The sequence below is a fragment of the Ictidomys tridecemlineatus genome, chromosome 5 (genome assembly GCF_052094955.1).
Source record: "Ictidomys tridecemlineatus isolate mIctTri1 chromosome 5, mIctTri1.hap1, whole genome shotgun sequence".
NCBI lineage: Eukaryota > Metazoa > Chordata > Mammalia > Rodentia > Sciuridae > Ictidomys > Ictidomys tridecemlineatus.
In genome coordinates, this window is record NC_135481.1 from 196,274,026 (window position 1) to 196,299,233 (window position 25,208).

General features: G+C 48.8%; 3 protein-coding genes across 8 annotated transcripts in view; 1 reads left to right on the top strand and 2 right to left on the bottom strand.

The window, feature by feature from the left end:
* Zswim3 (zinc finger SWIM-type containing 3) overlaps window positions 1–553 on the bottom strand; it is a 19,826-nt gene extending 19,273 nt beyond the window's left edge. Inside the window, exon 1 of the mRNA XM_005325256.5 lies at window positions 399–553. Within this exon, the coding sequence (XP_005325313.2) occupies window positions 399–553 (155 nt within the window). The remainder of the gene's footprint in view (window positions 1–398) is intronic.
* Window positions 552–21,431, top strand: Acot8 (acyl-CoA thioesterase 8). 5 transcript variants are annotated; one of them, XM_078052062.1, is made up of 7 exons: window positions 552–715; window positions 2,432–2,568; window positions 9,199–9,424; window positions 12,221–12,378; window positions 12,881–13,075; window positions 13,168–13,237; window positions 14,777–21,431. In XM_078052062.1, the coding sequence occupies exons 1-7, from the start codon at window positions 552–554 to the stop codon at window positions 15,054–15,056; spliced, it is 1,230 nt and encodes a 409-aa protein (XP_077908188.1). In that variant the 3' UTR covers window positions 15,057–21,431. The 5 variants fall into 5 exon arrangements, with proteins under 5 accessions (XP_077908188.1, XP_077908191.1, XP_077908192.1 ...); XM_078052063.1 differs by lacking the exon at window positions 552–715 and adding an exon at window positions 956–1,188; XM_078052065.1 differs by lacking the exon at window positions 13,168–13,237 and having other exon boundaries at window positions 14,777–15,014.
* On the bottom strand, window positions 15,015–20,580 carry Snx21 (sorting nexin family member 21). 2 transcript variants are annotated; one of them, XM_005325253.5, is made up of 3 exons: window positions 20,319–20,580; window positions 19,720–19,877; window positions 15,015–16,079 (listed from the first exon to the last, which is right to left on the bottom strand). In XM_005325253.5, exons 1-3 carry the CDS (start codon window positions 20,578–20,580, stop codon window positions 15,405–15,407), a joined length of 1,095 nt encoding a protein of 364 aa, XP_005325310.2. In that variant the 3' UTR covers window positions 15,015–15,404. The 2 variants fall into 2 exon arrangements, with proteins under 2 accessions (XP_005325310.2, XP_077908193.1); XM_078052067.1 differs by having other exon boundaries at window positions 15,938–16,079; window positions 19,727–19,877.
* Window positions 21,432–25,208: the final 3,777 nt, after the last annotated feature.

The following is a 25,208-nucleotide window of genomic DNA, read 5'->3' on the forward strand; positions in this document are numbered from 1 at the left end:
CTCAAGAACTATTTACCATATGAATCAATGAAGGAACGAAATTAACCAACCAGTGGTCATGTTAACGCTTTCTAAGGGGAGACCAAGGAAGGAAATGATCGCCAAGGCGTTTTTATCCATCTGTGAAGGCCACGCTTTGGGCGTGGGGTGCTGCAGAGGCTCAGAACCACTGGAGAAGCCGCAGTTGGCACGACTGCTAGAAAAGCTTGTGCGTGAGGCAGTGCGTGCAAACGAAGTGGGTGGCCGAAAAGCCACGCTGTGGCGGCTTCCCTCTTTTCCTAAGGCACACAGCAAGTGCTCCTGGAGTGCCAGTGCCGGGACCCATCGCATTCCCTCCTCCCCCGGGCCGCCCCCGGGACCGGCCTTCTCCCCACCCTCCTGCCGCGCCCCGCCCTTACAGGATGTCCTCGCGGATGGAGGTGCCGTGGTTGAGGTTGTGGAAGCGGACGGAGACGCAGTCCCTGAGAATGAAGGAGCACCTGTTCTCCTTTTTGTAGGCGCTGAAGCACTCCTTGAAGTCCTCGTAGGTCTTGAAGCAGCTGCCCAGCTCCATGGCTGTCCCTTCGGCCCACGCCAGGGACTGGTCCTCGCTGGGTCCAAGATCACACCACGGGTCAGAGGTCACACTGAGTGTTCACAGGCTGGCATGGGCCCAGGACTCCTTAAGGGGCGACCCAACCTGGTGGCCTAATACGAAACTCAAGAGGCTCCCGAGGTAGGACCTAGCTATTTGGGGCTGGGGGCGTCTTTGCTATCTGACTGAAGGGAAATGATACTCAGCCTATATCATCCATATCCAAGGCTCCGCCCCCCCACCGTTATACCCAATCATCCACGGAATTTCCAGACTGGCATTTGTTTACACCAATAGCTAGATAGAGACGGCCACACCCACTCGACAACTGACAGGAGCTCTGACCAATCATAACCTGCACTCAGTCTCAGAGCTCTGTACGGGACTTCCGGTAGCTAAGGCAGTCTGCCGGAAGCGCCGGGATCCTATGTAGGTCTCCGTGTGTCCTGCTCAGAGCGGTGTCCCGACCCACAGCAAGGAAACAAGATGTCGTCCCCACAGGTCCCGGAGGACGGGCAGGGCAGTGGCGACAGCGGCGATCCCTCCGGGGACCTCCGTAGCGTCCTGGTCACCAGCGTGCTCAGCCTTGAGCCGCTAGACGAGGATCTCTTCAGGTAGCTAGCCGCACCTGGTTCGCATCCCTCCTTTAGCACCGAGTCGCCTGATCTCGACTGTCGCCGCCGCATGGCCCCCAGCTCTGGGAATAGAACGGGCTTTGTGCGAGGTTCGAGATATGCTGCATTTAGGAGAGAACTTGTCCCTGACAGCTGTTCCTCTCTGACACCTAGGAGGTCTGGGTACATAAAGTGGGGACCTGAGATACCCTGTTCGTCCGCCTGCCCTGAACCTCCACTGGAGGAGCCAGCCCAGAGAGGGCAGGGATTTGCCCAAGGGCACACAGCTGATCAGGCTTAAAACTTATACACAGCTCCCTGCACACTTGCTATTCTTTTCCTCTCACATACCCCATCCCCAGCACCATTTGCTGGGGTCTGGTAGCTCATTACTCATTCTGAGGCCTGAGTCTGCTTCCTTCCCAGCATCACTGAAGTCTGCAGCAGGGTTTTAGAACAGCTTTGACCTCCAAAGCTCCCACTGGCTTTAATGGAAGCTCTCTTTGGTCTCCCTTCCTTCCACTTAAGGAATTATAATTCACCAGTGGGGGCCCAGATGTTGTGGACAATGATAAACTCAGGCTGGGTAGGGGAGGCTTTAACCTCCACAGGCCATGGGCTCTTCCTGCACTGAGCAAATCTTCTCACATCTGGGGCCCAACCAAGCCTTTTCACTTCTGGGGCCAAATCACAGTATCCTTGTCTGTATAAAATTTTACAGCCCTAGAGAGAGAGAAGCTTGCTGTCTGAGGGCCCTTCTAGTTCTGAAACTAGTTATTGGAAGAAATAGGCTGTCCCAGTTGGGAGTGTAAGTGACAGACCTTAATACTGCTCAGCTCTTGGGGTTCATTTTGGTCCATTCAAGGCCTTGAGAAGCTTCTGCCTTACCTTGGTTTGTAAGTGAAAGAAACACTGGATGTGAGATCAAAAGCCCAAGTAGTGCCCAGGCTTGGCAATGTTTAATCACTTTGAATATGAACTTGCCCATGTCACTTTCAACCTCTGGTCCCTATTCTCTATAGCTACAGTCCACAGGAGGATTTGGATGGTCATAAAGGCTGTGAAATTTTATACAGTGAGGTGAGGATATTTACCTGGGGAAAGAGTCCACAGCTTTCAGCAAATTCTCTAAAGGATCCCAAACCCCAGTAATGATAAGAGGTCCTGTGCTAGAGGCTCATTGGAGGCACACAGAATTTGGAGCAGCCCTCAAGTGTTTCCCACTTTCCTCCTCTCCCCACAGAGGAAGGCATTACTGGGTACCCACCACCCAGCGGCTCTTTGGGGGTCAGATCGTGGGCCAGGCCCTGGTGGCTGCCGCCAAGTCTGTGAGTGAAGACATCCACGTGCACTCCCTGCACTGCTACTTTGTCCGGGCAGGTAAACCCCAACACCCTGGTCTTACATCCAGCTCAGCCCTGGTGGACCAGGAGACACTTCTTTCTGGCTTTGGGGGCTGACTGAAGAGAAGGGGTAAGAGATGGGGGAAATTAGAGAAGGGAAAGGCTGAGGGGGAAGAGAAACAACCCCCTGCCTAGGGAGGAACAAGGTCTGGGGCCAGCAAAGGACCTTGGACCTCACATTCACTGAGGCTCACTGGGACTTGTTTTTTTTGGTTCATGATGACACAAGACTTTGTTGCTTAACTGCTCCCAGTGGGCCTTTTGTTTTTCCTTCTTTTTTTTTTTTTTTTTTTTAGAATTTTTTAACATTTATTTATTTTTTCTTAGTTCTTGGCGGACACAACATCTTTGTTGGTATGTGGTGCTGCTGAGGATCGAACCCGGGCCGCACGCATGCTAGGCGAGCGCGCTACCGCTTGAGCCACATCCCCAGCCCCCTTGTTTTTCCTTCTTGACACACTTTCTGGTGCCAAGACTGCTAGAACCTCTGGAGTGTTTCAACCTCTGCTAGGGCCTTGGGGGCACGTGCAAAGTTGGAGAAGGGTGGAGAAGAGGGAGCCTCAGTCAGAACAAGGAGAGATCTAAGGCCATTTCAGTTTTGCAATAATTTGCTATGGGACCTTCAGTGAGATTATCTCCCTTCCCTGAGGCTTGGGTTTTTTCATCTGTGAAAGGGGGGAGGGGTGAGAATAGAGGTACTTTAGTGGCATGTCCTCTATAGGTGCTTACACTTCTGGGGTCCATGAGGGAGAGTAATTCAAAATCCATGCTCTCTAAAAAACACTAAACAACAAAAATCTTGCTTGGGGGTGCTGGGGTTGTGGCTCAGCAGTGGAGTGCCCGCCTGGCACAGGCGAGGCGCTGGGTTCGATCCTCGGCACCACATAGAAATGAATAAATAAAATAAAGGTGTTATGTCCAACTACAAATAAAAATATATTTTATTTTTATTTTTACCTACCAATCCTCCTGTATGAATATGTATGTGTGTGTGTGTGTGTGTGTGTGTGTGTGTGTGTGTGTATAATCTTGCTTTTCCTCTTTTTCCTTCCCCCTTAGGGCAGATGCCCCAGTTTTAAGTGCCATTATCTTTAGCATAGACCCACCAGCTGAGAAGGTTTTGTGGAATTTTATAATATGGGCTGAGTGTGGTGGCACATATGCCTGCCTATAATCCCAGCCACTCGGGAGGCTGAGTCAGGAGGATTGTGAGTTTGAGGTAGCCTCAGCTATTTAGTGAGACTGTCTCAAACTTAAATAAAAAAGGAGAGGCAGAGATGTAGTTTAGTGGTCGAGCGTCCCTGGGTTCAATTCCTAGTACCATAATAAATAAATGTTATTATAATTAATACACTTTTATCAGGTTCCTCGTTTTCTCATCCTTTTCTTGCTTGTCCCTCCCAGGTAGTCATTGCTATAAAGCATTTGAATATTTCTAGTAGGCCCAGCCTAGTCCTTACCCTTGTGCTAGCTGAGAGTAAAAGTGTAGTTTATTACTTCAATTTGGTTGTAAGCTCCAGAAGTGCTAGCCTTTTAACATTGTAATCCTTCTGGCTTAGAGAAATACTGGACTGTTTTATTTTGTGGAGTAGGGGCATTACTTGAACTCTCTGAATCTTCATCCTGTGTTGAATTCTGAGTCCTTGCAGGTAAATACCTGCAAGGCCTGCATATGCAGGGCCTGACATATTGCCAGTTTATAAATAATAACTACCATCTTGATAGTGAACTTATGGGAGCGATTAAAATATGCATGATAGAGAGCACAGCCATGTACACTGTCTTCTTCAGTCCTCTTAAGCAATGTCTTTATTTCTTTCCTTTGTACTGGGGATTAATCCCAGGAGTGCTTTACCACTGAGCTACATCCCCAGTTCTTTTTTTTTTTTCTCTTTCCATATTTTACCAGATCTTTATTTTTCATTTTGAGAGAGGGTCTCACTAAGTTGCTGAGATTGGCCTTGAACTTGTGATCCTCTTGCCTCAAGCCTTTTATTTTAATTCTAGAATCAGGCAATACTTCATTCCATGAAACTGAATAAGTGCTCCAATGAGCTCAGCAGAGTAGGTTGGTTTTATAGACATAGAAAAGTTGAAGAAAGGGGCTGGGGATGTGGCTCAAGTGGTAGCGCGCTCGCCTGGCATGCGTGCGGCCCGGGTTCGATCCTCAGCACCACATACAAACAAAGATGTTGTGTCTGCCGAAAACTAAAAAATGAGTATTAAAAATTCTCTCTCTTTCTCTCTCTCTTCTTAAAAAAAAAAAAGGCTGAAGAAAAGAGACACAAAGAACAAAAAGCACATTGGCCACTTCAAAGCTACTTTCCTTGGGGCTGGAGGTCTAGCTCTGTGGTAGAGCACTTGCCTAAGGCCTGGGGTTCATCCCCAGCAAAGGAAAAAGAAAAAATTGCTCTCCTTGTAAGGTAGGGACAGGGAAATAGCAATAGAAAAATAACTTATTTTAAAATGATGTGGTTTTTTTTCTTGTTTTTTAAAACTGGGGATTGAACTCAGGGGTGATTTACCACTGAGCTACACCGTCAGCCCTTCTTATTTTTTATTTTGAGACAGGGTTTTCTCAGTTGCTTAAGACCTTGCAAAGTTGCTGAGGCTGGCTTTGAACCTACCGGTCCTCCTGTTTCAGCCTGCCCAGCCACTGGGATTCCAGGCCTACATGGTACCCAGCTCCTTTTAGTTTTTATTTTGAAACAGGATCTCACTGTATTGCTAAAAGCCTCACTAAGTTGCTGAGGTTGGCCTCGAACTTTTGATCTTCCTGCCTCAGTTTCCCTAATATGTGGGATGATAGACCTGTATCACCACACCTGGCAGGAAAATCATTTATTGGTTAACCTCAGATTACCTTTTCTCTGTCACCAGATTAAGGGAACTTCATTATGCCAATTGAAGCTGACTTCTTTGGGAAATCTGGCTTTCTCTCACTCTGGTTTCTTTGAAGCTTAATTTTGGTTTTGGTGACTTGGAACTTCAGCAACAATGACTTCATTTAGAAATTTTTTTCCTTTTTTTTGTTATTTTTTTTAAAATATGTATGTTCTCCATTTAGAATTTTAGTCTGATCCGTTAGGGCCGAGTATGGGAGCCTAGTCCAAAACAATGCCTTCTGTAGTGTTTGTTTAAAAATAAACATGAAGCTGGGCATGGTAGTACATGCCTGTAATTCCAGCATCTGTGTAGGCTGAGGCAGGAGGATTGCAAGTTTGAGGCCAGTCCGGGCAATTTGGTGAGACCTTGTCTCAATGTAAGGACTGTAGGTATGTAGTGCAGATAGAGCACCCCTGGGTTCAATTACCAGTACTGCCAGTACCAAAACCAAGACAAACAACAAAACCAGATTAAGGGCTAAGGCATATTGTTGCAGTTTTACATAACATTTACCCACCCTTCCTTCCTCCCTCCCTCCCTCCCTCCCTCCCTCCCTTCCTTCCTTCCTTCCTTCCTTCCTTCCTTCCTTCCCATTGAACCCAGGGCCTAACATACCAACAAGGATGTTGTGTCCGCCGAGAACTAGAAAATAAATATTGAAAATTTCTCTTTCTCTCTCTCTCTCTCTCTCTCCTCTCTCTCAAAAAAAAAAAATAGATTGTGATCCTCTACTGGGTACATCAAATATTATAACCAATAATGTTTCAATGATATTTTTAAATAAAGAATGGGGGCTGGGGTTTCTTGGTCATTTATTACATCAATTCTTTTTCTAAAAGCCCAAGAAAGAATGTTAATCAGTTGGGTTTTGTTTTATTTAGTTTTTCTCTACAGAGGTAAAATAATGTACAGTGGTCATTTGACTCAGTATAAATTTAGAGCTTGGAGAATTCAGAGCAGGGGACAGCAAATATTCTAAAAAGAGTCAGGTAGTAGTAAATATTTTGAGTTCTTGGGTGAAAGCAACTAAAGACAATAGGTAAACCAATGAATATTACTGTATTTCAAAAATTTTTGTTTTAAACCATTTGTTTCCTTTTGTATTCACTGGGCATAAGACCCACTTTACATAGTCATTGTGAGACCAACACAAAAACAGCCTCTTATCTAACACTGCCTCTGACAAGCATATAGCACGTAATCCATAACCATTACCTTCCTTCCTTCACTATGCTCCAGGATCTGTCTGCCGTGGTCCAATAAGAATGTCCAAGAATAGGTCTGGAATGCACACTGAGAGGTCAGTCACAGTGCTGAAAGTTCTGTGATCCTCATAGGGGAACTGCATTTCAGCTGCACCCCAAAGTACAATGGTAGGCAGAGGGGACTTCCTCCCCAGTCCCTGAAGTCAGATCGAGTGGATCCACATCTAGCTTCTGACTCTTGGAAAGCATTCCTCAAAGGTCTTTGATATTGAGGAGCTACTATTCTGAAAAAAGTGCCCTTGGGGCAATGCCTATAGCAGTCAGCTAACAAGTCAGACTTAGTGATACTTGTTGCTGTTGAGTGAGCCCCAATGCCTGGTTGGTTTGGCATCAGGTTGGGGTGCAGGAGCCCAACACTGCTCTAGATCTGTCTCTTTCATCTGAAAGTTGAAAATCTCCCCAAGATGTCTTATGGCCCACAAATCAGCATTCCCCAGGGTGGCACCTTCTCCCTAGAATTTCTCCCTAGAGGCTGATGATCCTTAATCCAGTGCCTTCCACTCTGCATTCTAGCACAGACATCAGGAAAAGGACCAAGTGATTTCCAGTTATATGAGGGATCAAATGGTTGACTGACAGCAAATCTTTCCTGAGAGAGACTGAATATACAAACAATGGCCAGACCTTATGTAAAAATAACTCTGACCCACAATAAGCAGCAACCAGCACAAGAAGTCAGCCTACTGCTGGGTATGGTGGCTCACACCTGCAATACCAGCCACTCAGGAGGCTGAGACAGGAGAATCGCAAGTTTGAGGCTGGCCTCAGAAACTTAACAAGGCCTAAGCAATTTAATGAGACCTTGTCTTAAAAAAGAAAAAGGGCTAGGGATGTGGTTCAGTGGTAAAGCACCTCTGGGTTCAATCCCCAGAAAACAAAAAAGAAGAGCCAACCCACTGTCTGCAAGTCAGACCTATAGGAAGTCAGATCATATCTCTAGTGATTAGCCTAGAAAGCCAAAGAATAATAATAACAATCAGCAAGCACCAAGCAGCCAGGACTTGATTAATAAGTGACAGCTTCTCTAATTTTTATCCATTTCCCAACTTGGGACCAGGTGGAGAAAGCCAAATATGTACCCCTAACTAATTACATGAAATGTCCCATGTCGAATTCACCCACCGACAGCTTCCCCACGCCAGCAGCCTCCAGCAGGGCACACCTGACATCTTTCCTTTTTTTTTTTTTTAAACTTTAGAGCTTCCCTACTCCTCTGCCTGCCTTTGAGTTTCCGCTGAAAGCAGGTAATGATGGCTGACTTACTATTCCATCAAGCTCTGAATAAATAGCCTTTGCTTGTTCTCAAAAAGAAAAAGCTGGGTTTGGTGGCATATGCTGGTAATCACAGCCACTTGGGAGTGTGAGGAAAGATGATTACAAACTCACCTGGGCAACTTAGCGAGACACTGTCTTAAAATAAAAATGGGGGGCTAGGGTTGTGGCTCAGTGGTAGTACACTTGCCTGGCACAGGTGAGGTACTGGGTTGGATCCTCAGCACCACATAAAAGTAAATAAATAAATATTGTGTCCATCTACAACTAAAAAAATTTTTTTTTTAAATGGGGAGCTGAGCTCGGCGTGGTGGTGCACACTTGTAATCCCAGCGGCCTGGGAGTCTGAGGCAGGAAGATCGTGAGTTCAAAGCCAGCCTTAGCAACTTAGTGAGGCCCTAAGCAACTTGGAGAGACCTTGTCTTTAAATAAAATATAAAAAAGAACTAAGGATGTGGCTCAGTGGTTAAGTGCCTCTGGGATTTATCTCTGGTACCAATAAATAAATAAAATGGGGAACTGGGAACGGGAGGGTGGAGTTCATGGGTATAGCTTAGTGATAGAGCACTTTCCAGCATGTGCTAGACCCTGGGTGGATCCCCAGCAACACACACACACACACACACACAAGAAGACATCAGAAATAAGCAACAGGCCAGGTTTCTTGACCTGAGATCTAGAAGAATAGGTTAAGACTCATGACAAGATTCTAGACAAAGATGTGGCAAAACAAAAGCTAGGAGTATTTAATTAACATACACATTTGTTAAAGCATTTACCATGCACCAGATAGTGTTCTAAATGCTTTCCAACTATGAACTCAATTTAATTCTTATTAAAATCTGAGGTATGAGCACTGTGATGATCCCCATTTTACAAATGATTATATTGCTCAGAGAAGTTAAATGCCTTTTCCAGGGTCACAGAGCTGGTGAGTTGTAAAGCCAAGATCTGAACGCAGGAAATCCAGCAATGTCCCTGTGTTCTGAGCTATTGATAGGGAAGAGCTCCCCCTGCACTGGGAGCAGCCTGGTGACAGGTCCTGGCATTCTCAAAATCCCCAATACCTGGGTCAGTAGTTCCAAGTAGAATGAAATGGAGGACAAACAGAACAGAGGTGACAGTGACAAGACTTATGGGGCTTACTCAGGGGCTTACTTGTGTGTCCCTTATGCCCACTGTAGGAGACCCAAAGGTGCCTGTGCTGTACCAGGTGGAGCGGACACGAACAGGGTCGAGCTTCTCGGTGCGCTCCGTGAAGGCCGTGCAGCATGGCAAGCCCATCTTCATCTTCCAGGCCTCCTTCCAGCAGACCCAGCCCAGCCCTGTGCAGCACCAGTTCTCCATGCCTGCTGTGCCGCCACCAGAAGAGCTGCTTGACCACCAGGCCCTCATTGACCAGTATTTAAGGTGAGAGACCTGGAGTCTCTGCAGTGTTTTCAAACTGGTTACCACCTGATAGTGGGTCATTAAGCTCTTTAGTGAGTCTGTTTTTGGGGGGTGGGTATGGGGATTGAACTCAGGGGCACTCGACCACTGAGCCACTTCTCCAGCCCTATTTTGTATTTTATTAGAGACAGGGTCTCACTAAGTTGCTTAGTACCTCGCAAAATTGCTGAGGCTGGCTTTGAACTTGTAATCCTCCTACCTCTGTCTCCCAAGCCACTAGGATTACAGGCATGTGCCACCGCGCCCAGCCTTTCATGAGTCTTGACTATGCATTTAAACATAAAAACTAGAGAGGAATTTGTGGCTGTAGCTCAGTTACTAGAGTGCATGCTTAGCATGCAGCAAGGCCCAGATTAAATTTCCAGTGCCAAAGCAAACTTCCTTGCCTTCCTCCCTTTCTCTGTCTCTCTCTCTCCCTCTCCCTCTCTGTGTGTATAGATAGATATAGATATACATACGTATAGTATATACATACACATACATATATGTAATTATTATTATTTTAATAAACTAGAGCCAGGCATGATAACTCACACCTGCAATCCCAGCAACACAGGTGGCTGAGACAAGAGAATCACAAGTTCAAGTCCAGTCTCAGCAACTTGTGAGATGCTGTCTCAAAATAAAAAAATTAAAGGGACTGGGGATGTAATTCAATGGTAAAGCCTAATGGATTCAATCCCTAGCACCAAAACAAACAAACAAAAAACCTAGAAGATACTGCAGTGTCTAGTATGTAATGAGGTGAAGAATCCTTTTGTGAAACTTTTCCCATTGTGTGTTTCTGCTTTGTATGAGCAGATAAGCATGCGTGTGTGTGCTGGGTCATGACATAAGACACAGAGCCTGTGCTCAGGGAGTACAGGCACTGTTGCAGCTTTCCTGGTTGTTAAAAACACTGAACTACTTTACCACCTGGTAAATAGCCACCTCCCCAGTCCCCTGAGTGGTCCCTCTTCCCCTTCAGGTGCTTGATTCAGCAGCTTTGGAGTTCATGCCTGGTAAGGATGAGTGTCCTCTAGGACCCTGGTGCAGAGCTATGGTTCACTCATTGGTCACTACCTTTGCCTTAGTGCATGTTAAATTTTTTTTTTTTTTTAAAGTTAACTGATTTCTTTTTTTTTTTTTTTTAAAGAGAGAGTGAGAGACAGAGGGGGATAGAGAGAGAGAGAGAGAGAGAATTTTAACATTTATTTATTTTTTTCTTAGTTCTTGGCGGACACAACATCTTTGTTGGTATGTGGTGCTGCTGAGGATCGAACCCGGGCCGCACGCATGCTAGGCGAGCGCGCTACCGCTTGAGCCACATCCCCAGCCCCCCATGTTAAATATTTTGACTATATTTCTTATTTGGAGCAAAGCTAGTAAAGTTTGAAAAATGCTGGTGCATGGGAAAGAGCACTGGGTCTAGACATAGGGCACACGCCTTCTGTCCAGGCTGTGCCTGCTGGTGATCACCGACTGTGGGACTTTGTGGAACTATGGAGCCTCTCAAGGCCTAAAAAACGAGAATAGTCATTTATGCACTACCTGCTTCCCAGGTAGCAGGGAAAGAGCTTCTCTATTTTGTAACCTGGTGTGTGGGATGATTGAGGTCTGGGAGCCTAATGGTCAGAATTAAAATCTAGACTCTGTCCCTAGTAGCTGTGACTTTGGGCAAGTTGTTTGCTTACTCTGAGCCTGTATGCTGAGTTATAAAGTGGTGCTAATCATAATTCCTACCTCATGAGACTGTTATGAGGATGAAATGAAGTAAGAGATCTAAGGCATGTGGTGAGTTATAAATTGTGTTTATACCACTCTTATTAGGAATAAGCCAGAGGCCTGATGTGTGGTTGGAACTCAACAAATGTTTGCTGAAATGTTGTTAAAGGACCTTGAATTTAGAGTTGTGCTTTTCACTAAGGTAGCCACTAGCCACGTGTGGCTCTATTAAACCAACTAAAATAGAAGTGACAAGTCTGTTCCTCAATTACATTAGCCACATTCAAGCACTCATAATCACATGTAGCAAGTGGCTGTCAGAGTGGACGGCACAGATAAACATTCCCTCATCATTGAAAGTTCAGCTGGAGAGCTCCCCAGAGGGTGGGGTGAACATGGCAGTGCCTACAAAGACCCCTGAAGGTCATTGTTTCTGTGCTGAAGGGTGTCCCTAGAGATGGGCACCTCCTCCAAGGGATATGAGGCTTCCTGCTGTTCAGGGTTAGGTAACTGGGTCCAGGTCAGGCAGCTCATTTCTTAACTGTTTAGAGTAAGTTTAAGTGTATGAGCCATGGAAGCAGCCTGCTTGAGCTCATATCCTGCCTTCACCACTCTCCGAGTGAGTTATGTGGATTCTCTGTGCTTATGTCATTTATCAGATAGGAGTGACTGCGGTACTGACTCAGGAGGAATGAGTTGTATGTGTCCTGCTTGGAATTCTGTCTTGAAGGGTATGGTCTTGCTTTAGTGAGACCTGGTTTTATATACATCATCAGGTTTTTTCCAGTGTTCCCTATGATAGGTTACTATCAATTAATCACATTTTGCAGATAAGAAGATAGCCACAGAGATTACTAACTGGCAGAGATTACACATGGCTCTTAAGTGGCAAGGAAGGGTTCCAGACTCTAGTATCTTGCCTACCACCTGGGAAAGAGAGGCGTGGGGATAAGTTAGGAATCTCTGTTGGAAGCATGGGGGCCATCAGAAGGGGCAGCATGGAAGGAGATCCCCGTCTCCTTGGGTCTTCCTGTCCCTCTCCTTTACTTTCAGGGACCCTAACCTCAAAGAGAAGTACCGAGTGGGGCTGAACCGAATTGCTGCCCAGGAGGTACCCATTGAGATCAAGCTGGTAAATCCACCCACCCTGAGCCAGCTGCAGAGAATGGAGCCCAAACAGATGTTCTGGGTGCGAGCCCGGGGCTATATCGGTAAGAGGACCCATGGATTGGAGGAAAATACTCTCCAGGGGTCTAGGCCTGCCATTTATTTTTCTTGTGTGGCTTTGGGTATGTTACTTCTCATCTCTGGGCTGATTTGCTTATCTGCATGATGGGGAGAATGGGTTTGTCACTGGAATTTCATTGTAGGACCTTTCTGGAGAAGGCAAGACGACTTGTTGAGGTTCTTATAGATCTGTTAACCATAAGGTGCCTTTGTGCACACTGGAAGATGTCCCTTCCAGGACTCAAAGCGGGAGACTTGGGAAAACTGGATTTTAGTCCTTGCTTGCTCCCACCCTCCTCCATCTCCACCTCCTTTATCCTTACACACACACACACACACACACACTCACACACACACACCATGGGCCAGGTGCAGTGACCAGCCTACACATCTGTGCCTGGAAGCCCCTTTTTCTCCCACCTCCCTGCAGATCCTGAGCTGAAAAGCCCAGGATCCCAGGGCTGATGGGGCTGGAACCTGTTGCAGGGGAGGGCGACATCAAGATGCACTGCTGCGTGGCCGCTTATATCTCAGACTATGCTTTCCTGGGCACGGCACTGCTGCCCCACCAGTGGAAACATAAAGTGCACTTCATGGTCTCTCTAGACCACTCTATGTGGTTCCATGCCCCCTTCCGAGCCGACCACTGGATGCTGTATGAGTGCGAGAGCCCCTGGGCTGGTGAGTGTGGGGCCACGTGGGAAAAGGGCACCAACTTTGGGGTGGTAGGGCTCCTGCTTTCTTGGGTGATGCTCTCTCCTCCCCAATTCCAGGGGGACACTGCACGGGTCACTTCCTCTCCTGCCCCTCCAGGCTTTGGCTATTCATCTTCAAAATGGCAGAGTAAGCAAGTGTCAGCTCACACTTTCTATAACATGTTGGGACTAGGATTCACTTTGTCCCAGAGACCCAGTTCTAGTCCCCAGACCACTTCAGATTCTTTGTATGAACTGGGATAAATCCTGTCTCTCCTGTGAGCCTCAGTTTCCCCATCTAAACAGATTAGTCCACACATTAGATCAGTGGTGACCCATCAGATTGCTGCTTGAGGGGGAGCTTTTTAAAAATAGACTCTAATTCTACCAATATTCTGATCCAGCAGGTCTTAGATAAGGTCCAGGAAACTGAATTTTTGGTACTGGGAATTGAACTCAGGAGCACTCAACCACTGAGCCACATCCCCAGCCTTACTGTATTTTATTTAGAGACAGGGTCTCACTGAGTTGGTTAGCATCTTGCTGTTGCTGAGGCTGGCTCTGAACTCACAATCCTCCTATCTTAGCCTCCCAAACTGCTGAGATTATAGGCGTGCACCACTACACCTAGCCAGGAAAGTGAATTTTTAATAAGCCTCCTAAGTAATTCTGTTGATTGATGGTTGGGGGTCAGGGTACTTAGGGTCTCTAAGGGCCTCACTACTTGGACATTCCTTACAGGGAAGGAGAGAACCCCTATGCAGTGTCTAGCTTCAGAACAGTGGCTTCCTTCCCAATGAAATACATTTTAAATGAAGAAAAGCTCTGCTTTATAAACAGGGGCAAAGCTCAGGAACTCTTTACCTTCTGGGGAGGGGTTCTCTCAAGGACCAGTGGCATCTTAGTACATGATTAACCACCTTGAGGGCTGGGGATGTGGTTCAGTGGTAGAGCACTAGCCTGACATGCCTGAGACTCTGGGTTCAATCCCCAGCACTGGGAAAAAAAGAAAAAAAGATGACCTTAATGTTAGGACACCTGCGATCAGAATTGGCCTGCTCCTGGGGCCAGGTTCCCTAGCCTCTTTGGACTTGAGCATCATTGTCAGAAAAATGGAACAAGGGAAGGCAATTTCATTTCTCTATTGTGAACTCTGCTGTGTTTGTAGGAAACCAGCAGTTCTGTTCATGAACATGAAACTAAGGCCCAAAACCAACAAGGTGAAAGCCTCTGGGCAGGGAGAGGTGGGACCAGAAGATTCCAGGTCGTCTCCCCTAGGCATCTTCCCACTGGCGGGGGCAGTGCTGGTGGTTTCTCATGAACTACGGTGTGGAAGACTTGGCATGGGTATTATGAAAGGAACCTGCGGGTTTCTTCGCACAGCAGCCAGGGCTGCCACATTTGCTTGGCCAAGCTATGGGAGACTTCCCAGAGCTCCTCCCCTGGTGATCTTTTTGCAGAAGAGCAGGGACATGTGAAAGTGTTTTTAGACATCAGGTGGAGTTTCTCTTGTAGGAGAACCCCAGTGACTTCCCATAATAGGCTCAGAAAGGGACACTTGGAGCAGTCACAACATTCAGTGTGCCCTCCTGTGGGGTAGCCTTGTTCTGCCCAAACCCTTTGCAAGAAGTGCGTTTGGCTGCGCTAGAGCAAAGAAGGCTGTTTTCACCCCTCTCCTCACCCACAGGTGGCTCTCGGGGGCTAGTCCACGGGCGGCTGTGGCGTCGGGATGGGGTCCTGGCTGTGTCCTGTGCCCAGGAAGGCGTCATCCGAGTAAAGCCCAGAGTGTCAGAGAGCAAGCTGTAGCCAGAGGTATCAGCTTGCCTCGGTCTTCAAGGATCTCCCTTCTACCACCATTCCTGAGGTGGGGCTATGTGGAGGGCTGGACCTTCTGCCCCTCACACTTAATAAAGAGACTGACACCATTGGAGTGGCTGGCCTTTAATTTCCCTGGGCCAAAACTATAGCCCTTCTTCTGGCTCTCAACTGCAAGACTTCAGCCAGGCTGCCTTGCTGGCTTGGAGGCCCAAGGAAAAGGGCGCGTTCAGCCTGACTTGGCTGCGAATAAGCTGGAGGGGCTGTGTCAGCCTCCCTCCGTGTACCATTCCCTGGGTACCAACCCCCAGCCAAAGCTTGTCCTGAGCCCATCTCAACAACAACATTTCTTCCGTCCACTGCAAATTCTCTGTGGAACTTCTGAGGGCTCTCAGTACGCAGCCTTCTAGCTGCTTTCCATGTTCTCCTCTTTAGTCTCCTGCCCCCCCAAATCCTGGGGCAGCCCTTCTCCCCACAGTGGCTTTAAGACTAGCCAAGGGTTATCCCAGCACCTCCTTGATGAGCAATTCTTTGAGACTGGGGGGTGGCGTGGGTGTAAGGCCTGCTTCCTGCAGGGCCTGGAGCCGGGCCTCTGAGTGGCGTTTGTCCAGGCCCAGGCGCCAGGAGAGCCGGACATGGGCCTCTAGGAAGGGTGCCAGGAAAGCATGGGGGCTCTTGTCTCCCAACAGCTGTAGGGCCTTCTCACAGCACGCCCGGGCCTCCACAGGGTCCTCCAGCTCCTGGTGGCACACAGCCAGCCCAGCCAGGGTCAGCAGAGGACGGTCTGGGCCAGAGGGTGCATCCAGCTGGGTCTGCAGCTGCCAGGCATTGGCCCAGAGCGCCAGGGCCTCACGATAGAGGCCGGTACAGGTGAGGCTCTGTGCCCGCTGCAGCTCTGGCAGCACGAAGAAGTCCTGCAGGTCTGGGGCATGGCGTAGCTCAGGCACCGCCTGTAGGTGGCCCAAAAACTGTTCAAAGGCTCTGCTACGGCGGGCAATCGTCTCTGCGGTAAAATTCCGGCGCAGGCGCTTACGGGGGAAGGAGATGGCAGCCATTGGGCCCCGGAATTGCCGCTGCAGATTTCGGTGCAGCCGCTCAAAGTCTGAGTAGCGCCGAGAGATCTGGGCGGGCTGGCGATCTGGTGGCCCTGGACCCATCACGGCGAGGGTGTAGAGCTGCAGGAAGGGCAGGGGTCAGGGCAGGGGCAAACTGACCACCAGCCTCTTCCCTCCCTACTCCCATCCCAGCTCTGATCCCCCACCTCTTCCCTTCCTCTGGGACTGGACCCAGGAGGGTGGGGCAGTGGCTAGGAGGCCCACTGGCATCTTACCTGAGGCTTGTCTGAAATGACCCAGGCCCAAGGCAGCACGGGGAAAGAAAAAGAGATGAGCTTCAGTGCTTGGGGCTGCTACCCCTACTCCCACTTCAGGAAAGTTACCTCTTCCCATGGGGCAGTTAGTTCTTCTGATGGCCCTTTGGAAAACCAGGGATGAGCTGAAACCCAGATCAATCTCTTGGGGCTGAGCCAACTTAAGGACCAGCTTGGAGCACTGTTCCACTATGCACAGGGCCCCCAACACACACAGGGCTGGAGAGGCTATTCCAAACCAGAGGGAGGACAGGTCCTCAGACTTTTCTAAGAGCATTGGACCAGGAGTTTACTGGATTAGGATTCAAGTGCTGACCCAAGGTCAGCCTCTCTCCTTCCCTCTGTGACCGCAGGCAAGGCAGTCTACCTCTGGGTCTACTTCAGTCTTTAATGAATGAACAAGTGCAAGTGTTGGTACATGAGGGTTTTTTTTTTGGGGGGAGGGGTAACTGGGAATTGAACCCAGAGGTGTTTTACCCACTGAACTACATTCCCAGCCCTTTGTTTATTTATTTTTGGTGCTGGGGATTGAATCCAGGGGTGCTTTACTAATGAGCTACATCCGCAGCTCTTTTTATTTCTTGAGACAGGGTCTCACTAAGTTGCTTAGGGCCTTGCTAAATTGCTTAGGCTGGCCTCAAACTTGCAATCCTCCTGCCTCAGCCTCCTGAGCCACTGGGGTTTTAGGTGTATGCCACTGCACTTGGCAAGTACATGAGTTTTTAAAGATGATATACCAGAGTATACTGCATCAGATATGGGAAGTGATTCCTCTCTTTAATTTTCTTTTTCATCTTTTTTATCTGAGAAAAGCATCTCCCTTTGTTGCCCAGGCTGGCCTCAAATTCCTGGGCTTAAGCAATCTTCTTGCCTCAGGCATTTGAGTAACTGGGACTACAGGTGTGTGGTACCACTCCTGACTTCCTTTTAAATCTCTGACTGTAAACGGAGAAGCTCTCAGTTTGGGTTTTATTTATTTATTTGTTTGTTTGTTTATTTATTTATTTTCTGGTACTGGGGATTGAATCCAGGGGCTCTACCACTGAGCTACCCACCCCCCAGCCCTTTTTATTTTTTGAGACAGGGCCTCACTAAGTTATTAAGGGTCTTGCTAAATTGCTGAGTCTGGTATTGAACTTCTGATCCTCCTGCCTCAGCCTCAGTCCCTGGGATTACTGTGCCAGGCTTCAGGTTGGTTTTTAAAAGGCAATTCTCAGGTCAGGATCTTTTTTCAGGTGACAATATGGCCTTGAACTTGCAATATTCCTGCCTTAGCCTCTCGAGTCAACTGCATTACAGGCATGCACTAAGACACCCAGCTGGCTTAAAATACTCATTATTTTATGTAATCCTTGTAATGTCCCACCAACACAGGGAATAATGATATAGTTCCATTAACTGAACACTTACCCTGGGCCTTGTACTATACCAAGCACTTTTCCATCTATGATTTCACTTAATCACAACAGCATTCCAAGGAAGGTGTGTCCTTATCTCTGTCAGCAAAGAAGCAGGCTCAAAGAGGAGGTAAAGGCCTCAAAGACTTGCCCCAAGTACCACAGCTGGCAAATGGCCTAGCTGGCATTCAAACCCAGGATAGGATTTGATAGGATTCCAGAACCTCTGCTTGTCGCCCTCCCCACAGGTTCTATGGAAACTCAGGGTGCCCACTGAACAGAGGAGGTAACTTGCTTCTCCATAGCCGGGATAAAACAGTTGCCATTCTACTTTTTTTTTTTTTTGTCATTTTCTTCCCATCTGGGTACCCAGAGTCACCTCCATTCCTTCCTATTCTGAGCTGCGTGCTCCTTGATGACTGATCTTTGATATTCCTTTCCTGTGTATGACCCCTTGCCCACTCCAGAGTTCTAGGACCTTTTTCACTTAAGATTGGACCATCAGGGGCAGCAGGGTAGCTCAGTGGTAGAGCACAGACTTGGCATGCAGAAGGACCTGGGGTCAGTCTCCAGTGTGCACACACAAAGGCTGGATCATCAGAGTCAATCCCTGCTCAAACTGGAACAGCCACCCCATGGGTGTGGCCTTTGTTAGTAACAGCAACAGAGAGGAGTGGAGAGGCCCAAATGTGGGACAGGCTCTGGGCCCCCTTCCTGCTGAGTCAGAGGTAGAGGAGGGTAGTGAAGACGGAGTGAGAAGCAGGGAGCTGCCACTGTCGGGAAGAGTCACCCACTGGGCTGCAGGCTCCACGGGGAGCAGAACCTGGCAGCCCTCATTCTGCATGTCAGTTTCTCCCTCCATAGCAAGGAAAACAGACCAAGGCCCTCTCTGCAGTGTTCTTCACCCTAACCCCTATGGAACCCCCTATTCCACACAGGATTCCATGCAGAACAGTAGGATTATTCCACACAGGAATAGATTCACTTGAGTTATGAGGGGGCCACAGAAGGCCCTAGATGCCTGACATTTCCAATCCAGTGTTAAATAAGACTTGATTCAAAATGCTTGGGTCTGGAAGTGTTTCAGATTTTGGATTGTAGAATCTTTCTATACATAATGAGGTATCTTGGGGATGAAACTTAAATATAAGTTCAAAATTTATTTATACTGTGTGTGTGTGTGTGTGTGTGTTGCTGGGAATTGAACCTAGGGTATCCTGAGCATGCTAGGTAAGCGCTGTATCACTGAGATACACCCTCCGTCTGTTTTTTTTTTTTTAATATCTTTATTTTTTTGTGGTGCTGAGGATCGAACCCAGAGACATGTGCTAGGCGAGCGCTCTACCAACAGAGCTATAACCCTTGCCCTCAGTCTGGTTTTATTCAGTATTTTAGTGTGTCTGTATTTTGACTGTCAGGTGTGGAATTTAAATTGTAGCATCATGTTGACACTCAAAAGTTTCAGATTCTGAAGTAATGTGGAACCTGAATAGCTATCATTTTATTGAGCACCTCATAATGCCAGGCACAATGTTAAGGGCTCTTTTTGCATTGCCTCCTTTAACTCCTGCTCTAATCCTCAGCATTATCCTCATTGCTCAGATGATAAACCTGGGGGTTGACAAAAATCACACAGCCCACCCAAGGTCAGACAGCTGGTAATGAAAAGTGAGATGTGAATCAAGGCTGACCTGGGTCCAAAGCACCTTTCCTTGACCACTAACCTGTGGCTCTCAGTCTGTGTCTCGCCAGTTTGCAAAAACCTTAGGGAAAGGTGGAAGCACACATACCAGTTCTCAAAGTCTCAAAACTGGGACAGAAAGCAGGTCCTTAATCTACCACTTTACTCAGTCTCAGAGAAACTAAGTCATTTGCCTGAGGACTTGCTCAACTCACATAAAGTCACACCCCCTTTCTGGCCTCAGTTTTCCCAGCTGTAAATAGGGCAGCCATTTATAACTACACAGCCAGAACTTCCTTCAAGTTCGAATCTTCCCTGGTTTCTTTTCCCCAGACTCACAGCCCAGGTGTTCCTGGAACCTCACTCACCACGTACTTGGAGGGCGGGTCCTTGACAACATTGGCGCTGGTCACCTCAAAAAGCAGCCGCTGGGGTACCAGGGTGTTCCGGGATTTCTTCCAGAAATCTTGTAGCTGCCGGGCCAGGAGTTGACTGCCTCGCTGCCCATCGGGTGGGGGACACCGTTCTGCACAAGCACATGACCAGTCATATCAAAGGACCTCAGGTCAACATACACGGTATGCCATGACCTCACTCATCCAAGGTGAAGTGGGCGTTATTCCCCATTTTTAAAGAACTGAGGGTCAGAGAGGCACCTGGTACCAAACACCAAGCCCGGCCGACAACATCCCCAAAACATGGCTGGCACATCATTTCCATCTCTATCCCAGGTCCCGCGCGCTTAATAGGCTTAAAACCCCGAGATGGAAGTGATCTCTCATTTGACATAAGGGAATTCTTGGGTCAAAGGGGTGGTGACTCTCAAGGTCACAGGCTGAGACATCGGAGGCGCTGCAGGCAGTGTCGGCGTGTCAGCTGGCTCAGCTCCGCGCCGGGATGCTCTCCGCGGCCGGCCGGACCGAGGCCCAGCCACCCCAGCGTTCCCGGCTCCGCCTTCCACACTTGCCTGGCCCTTCTCCCGGTGTTCTGTCCCCGGGAGACGGCGAGTCGCGGCCGGCCTCCTCGTCGTCCTCGTCCTCGTCGTCCTCTTCGTCCTCCGCGCTGGTAAAGCTGAGGGTGCCGCTGAGACGGGAGGACAGGCCCTCGGCGTCGTCGTCCTCCAGCTCGGAGGTCTCCGGGAACTGCTCGGCCTCCGGGCCCGCCGCCGCCTCCCCGGGGCCCTCGCTGGCCAGGGCGTGCCGCAGCCGGTGCAGGAGCCGCGAGGCCATGGCACCCTGGGGGGAGCGGGCGCCACCGGGTCCAGGGCGGGGTGGGAGGAGGACCCCCGCCCGGCGGGAGAGCAAGGGCGGGGCCCAGGCCGGAGGAGGCGGGGCCTGCGGAGGCCCCGCCCCCGGCCGCTGCGGGCGCCGCCAGCCCCGGGGTCCCTCGCTCCCTCGCTCCCTCGCTCCCTCCCGGGGTCCCGGGGCCCTGGTCCCGCCCCTTTCTCCCCGTCACGCGCCGCTGCCTCCCGCGCTCGGGGTGAACTCCCGGGCGCCTCTCCGAGGGGTCCCGACGCGGCCCGCGGCTTAGCGAGGCTGACCTGCCCGGCGGCTCCGGCCGCGGCCGCTTCCTGCCGCCGCCCGCCTCGGCCCCGCCCGCTCCCCGGGCTCCCGGGAACCCGGCGCCGTCCTCGGGAGACCTGGGAGTCCTGGGCCGGCGGCGGCGGAGCCCCGTCTCCCCGGGGTCCCCGGAGAGCCCCAGGGCACCCCAGTTTCCCCCGGGCTTCTCCGGCCCTGGACTGGGGATGCCCCAACCCCGGGGCTCCACCACCGGCCTGCACCCCAGCCCTGTTTATTTACCTGCTTTAAAACTTGGACATGGGTCTCGCTAGACTGCCCAGGCTGACCTTGAACTTGGACCCTGCTGCCTTCGCCTCAGCCTCGCGAGTAACTTGGATCACAGCGCAGGGCATCTGGCACTCGTTAATTTTACAATGTGATTATGCGATTTAAGGGATCCCATTTCTCTGGTGAAAAAAATCAAAGTCTTCGGTTGGCTCTAACGTCACTAAGCCATGACCTCATAGAGCCTGAAATTTCTTACGTAGAACTGGAACAATAAGAAGCATTTTCTAGTTTTGGCTTATTGTTTGTTATTGTGTAGGCTCTGGAGATTGAGCCCAGGACCTTGTGCATAGCAGGCAAGCAGTCCACCACTGAGCCACACTCCCAGCTCCCGATTTTACAGCTTTTTAAAGAGCTTTAGTCTAGTGCCTCACACACAGCAATTACACAGTGATCATTGTTTCTGCAGTGTTCACAGATTTTCACAATGTCATTTGAGCCTCACACACGAGAAGTAGGCACGCTGGGAAACAGCCAGAGAGGCTGAGTTGCTTGTCCAAGATCACACAGCTTCCTGGAGGTTCCTGCACATTGCTCTTTTCCCAGGCATTGGTCCTGGTAACTTCAGTAGCTTCTCTGGAGCTCTGTGGTTTATCTTTTACTGCAGGGAAACCTGTAGGTCAAGAAAAATTTCTTCTTGTTTCCTTTCAGAAGATCTAAATATGAGTCCCTAGCAGGGCAGATTTTGCTAGTTACACAATAAAACAAAATCTCTTTGGCAGCACCTCCTATATTTGAGTGACACAGGAGAGAGGGTTGGGGAAATACTTTTGAATGAGAACCACCCTCCCTGGCCTCCATAAAGCAGAAGGTTCTCATCTTTCAGTTCCACTGTGTTCTACATCCAGTTCTAGGTTCTTTGCATATTTTCATGTCTCACCCTCACAACATCCTGGGGAGGTGGGATGGGCAATCATGGTCCATTCTGAAGATGAAGAAACTGAGGCAAATTCACTTCCCCAAGATCCACCTCTGGGAAATACAGGAGCTGAGATTTAAGTTCAAGTCCATAATTTCAGAGATTTAATTCCTCTTCCTTTGGCTTGCAGGAAGGATGTTGGGATAAAAAAGATGCACTTCCTTTATTCACTCAACCCTCACTCACTCATCAACTGTGGCTGAATATCAACTTGTCCTTGGCATTGTCTCTCAAGTCTGGCTGTAAAACTGGTGCTCATAAACTCAAGGTATCAGAGCAGGAGGGTCCTTCAGAAATCTGTCCTGTCACTTCCATTGACAGGTGGATCGACTAAGGCTTAGTGAGGGGAAGGGACTTATGCTTCATTATATAAACAGGTCAGAACAAGGAGCTCTCTTGACGTCTCCACCATTTAGATTCTGCATGGCATTTCCCCTCAGCCTCCCTAAGAGATGGGTATTCGTCTCCCACTTGTACATACTCATTGACATTACCTCTTGAAGCCAACGGTTCCTGTTACGGTTCAGCCACGACGGTTAGGAAGTTCCTCCTTCTAAAGAATCAAATGACATTCAGTTCAAGTTTTTTTTTTTTTTTTCCTGTGGTGGTGGGATTGAACCCATGGCCTTGTGCATGTGATGTGAGCACTGTACCAGTGAGCTATATCCCCAGCCCTACTCTTTTTTTTTTTTTTAATGCTTTTATTAGTGCATTATAGCTATGTGTAATAGTGGATTTGGGTTCATGGTTCAACCGTTCAGTTATTCTTATACAGAATACAGTATTAAACCCTGCTCAGTACTCGCTGCAGGTGAAGCCAGATTTAAAGATAGGAGGTTAGTGTAGTTGGGTAAATCGGGTCTAATATCCAGTAAGATAAAGAAAATGGAGGCCATATTGAAAATGAAGTCCAGGAAACCAGAGCAGTACTTGGGGACATTGAAATGTCAATGTCCCCAAGGGCCAGAACCCATCCTAAGGAACTGCTGATGAAACAGTTCCCAGCAAACTGGGAGGTGCTGATCAGACGGCCCCAGGCCTTCCTGCCCAGAGACTCCTCCCGCCCACTGTCTCCACCTCTGGCTTCCCACCTCATCCCATCACTGCAGGTCGAGGGAAACCGAGGTCAGGAGTATGGGGGGACTAACAGGAGACCTTAGCTGTAAAAGAGGGAGGACCTCCCCTTCCATGGATTCTGCCTTTTGGTCCCCTTCTTCCTCCAGGAGAAGTCTTTGCCGCTGTCCTTTAATAAAGCTTCTACTTTCCACTCTACACTTGCCTCCGCGTGCTTCTCGTGCTGAATTTTTTCCTTTTTCAGTATTGGAGATTGAAGCTAGGGCCTTCTGCCTGCTAGCTAAGTGCTCTACCACTGAGCTACACCCCATCCCTCTTCTTTTCTTTTTGAACTTTATTTTGAGATAGGGTCTTGCTAAATTGTCCAGGCTGGTCTTGAAGTTATGGTCCTCTTGCCTCAGCCTCTCTAATAGCTGGGATTACAGGAGTTCACCACCGTGTCTGGCTTAGGTCCTGGGAGGTTTTTTTTTTGTTTGTTTTTGTTTTTGTACTGGGTATTGAACCCAGGGCACTTACCCACTGAGCCATATCCCCAGCCCTTTTAATTTTTTATTTTAAGACAGAGTCTCACTGAGTTGTTTTAAGGCCTTGCTAAATTGCTGAGGCTGACTTTGAACCTACAAGCCTCCTGCCTCAGCCTCCCGAGTTGCCAGAATTATAGGTGTGTGCCACCGTGCCTGGTGAGATTTGATGTTGAATAAGAAATTTTCTCTGGCCCATGGAACTCAGAATCGGTTGTGATCCTGATGAAGTCAATGTTTCTGATGCTGTGACCAAAAGACCTGACACGAGCCAGGTGCTGTGGCGCACACCTGTAATCCCAGGGGCTCAAGAGGCTAAGGCAGGAGGATCACAAATTCAAAGCCAGCCTCACCAATTTAGTGAGGCCTTAAGAAATTTAGTGAGGCCCTGTCTCAAAATAAAAAATAAGAAGGGCTGGGGCTGTGGCTCAGTGGTGAAGCACCCCTGCGCTCAATCCCTGGTACAACAAAACAAAACAAAAACCAAAAAGCCTGACAGCAATTTCAGAGGAGGAGTTCACTGGTGCTCAGGGTTTCAGAGATCTCATCTGTAATCGTGAAGTCCATTGCTCTGGGTCTGAAGTGAGGCAGGTCATGGTGAAAGAGTGTGGAGGAGGAAAGCAGCCCGAACACAGCCACCAGGAAGCTCCGCTCACAAGGACAAAATTCAAACCCAGAAAGGCACACCCCCAGTGACTGCCTCCTCTAGCCATTCCCTTCCACCATGAGGTTCTGCCTTTTCTTGGGCCTAGAGCTATGGAGTTGGCCTCTCAAACTGTGAGCCCCAAATAAACTTTTCCTCCTCCATGTTGCTCTTGTCAGATCTTTGGTCGCAGCAACATAAAAGCTGACTAAAATAGCCGGGCACAGTGGCACATGTGACTCGGGAAGCTAAGGCAGGAGGATCACGAGTTCAAAGCCAGCCTCAGCATAAGTGAGGCGCTAAGCAACTAAGTGTCTCTCAATAAAATACAAAATAGGGCTGGGGATGTGGCTCAGAGGTTGAGTGCCCCTGAGTTCAATCCCTGCTACCCCCTTCCCCACAAAAATTAGACTAAACAGATTGTAAGGCATGTTCAGTGCTCTGATTGAGGGAACTACTGGAGACCACCTTGGACCTCCAGGCTGGGTGTAGGGAAGGGGAATCCTGGAGGAAGTGATTTTTTTTCTGGGCCTGGGGATTGAACCCAGGGGGACTTTATCACTGAGCTATATCCCAGCCCTTTTTAAAATTTTTCATTTTGAGACAAGCTCTTGCTAAAGTTGTTCAAGGTCTTGCTAAAGAGTGATACTCCTGCATCAACCCCTGAGTTGCTGGGATTACAGACATGTGCCACCATGCCCACTAGAAGATGTTAAAACTGAGAAAGATGACAGATAAGCAGGCAGGTGAAGAGAGGAAAGATGGGCGTTTCTGGCATCATATGCAAAGGCCCTGGGGTTCATAAAAGGTGGGGTTCACGGCCGCCATGTTTAAGTCTGACTAGAGGAGAGCAACC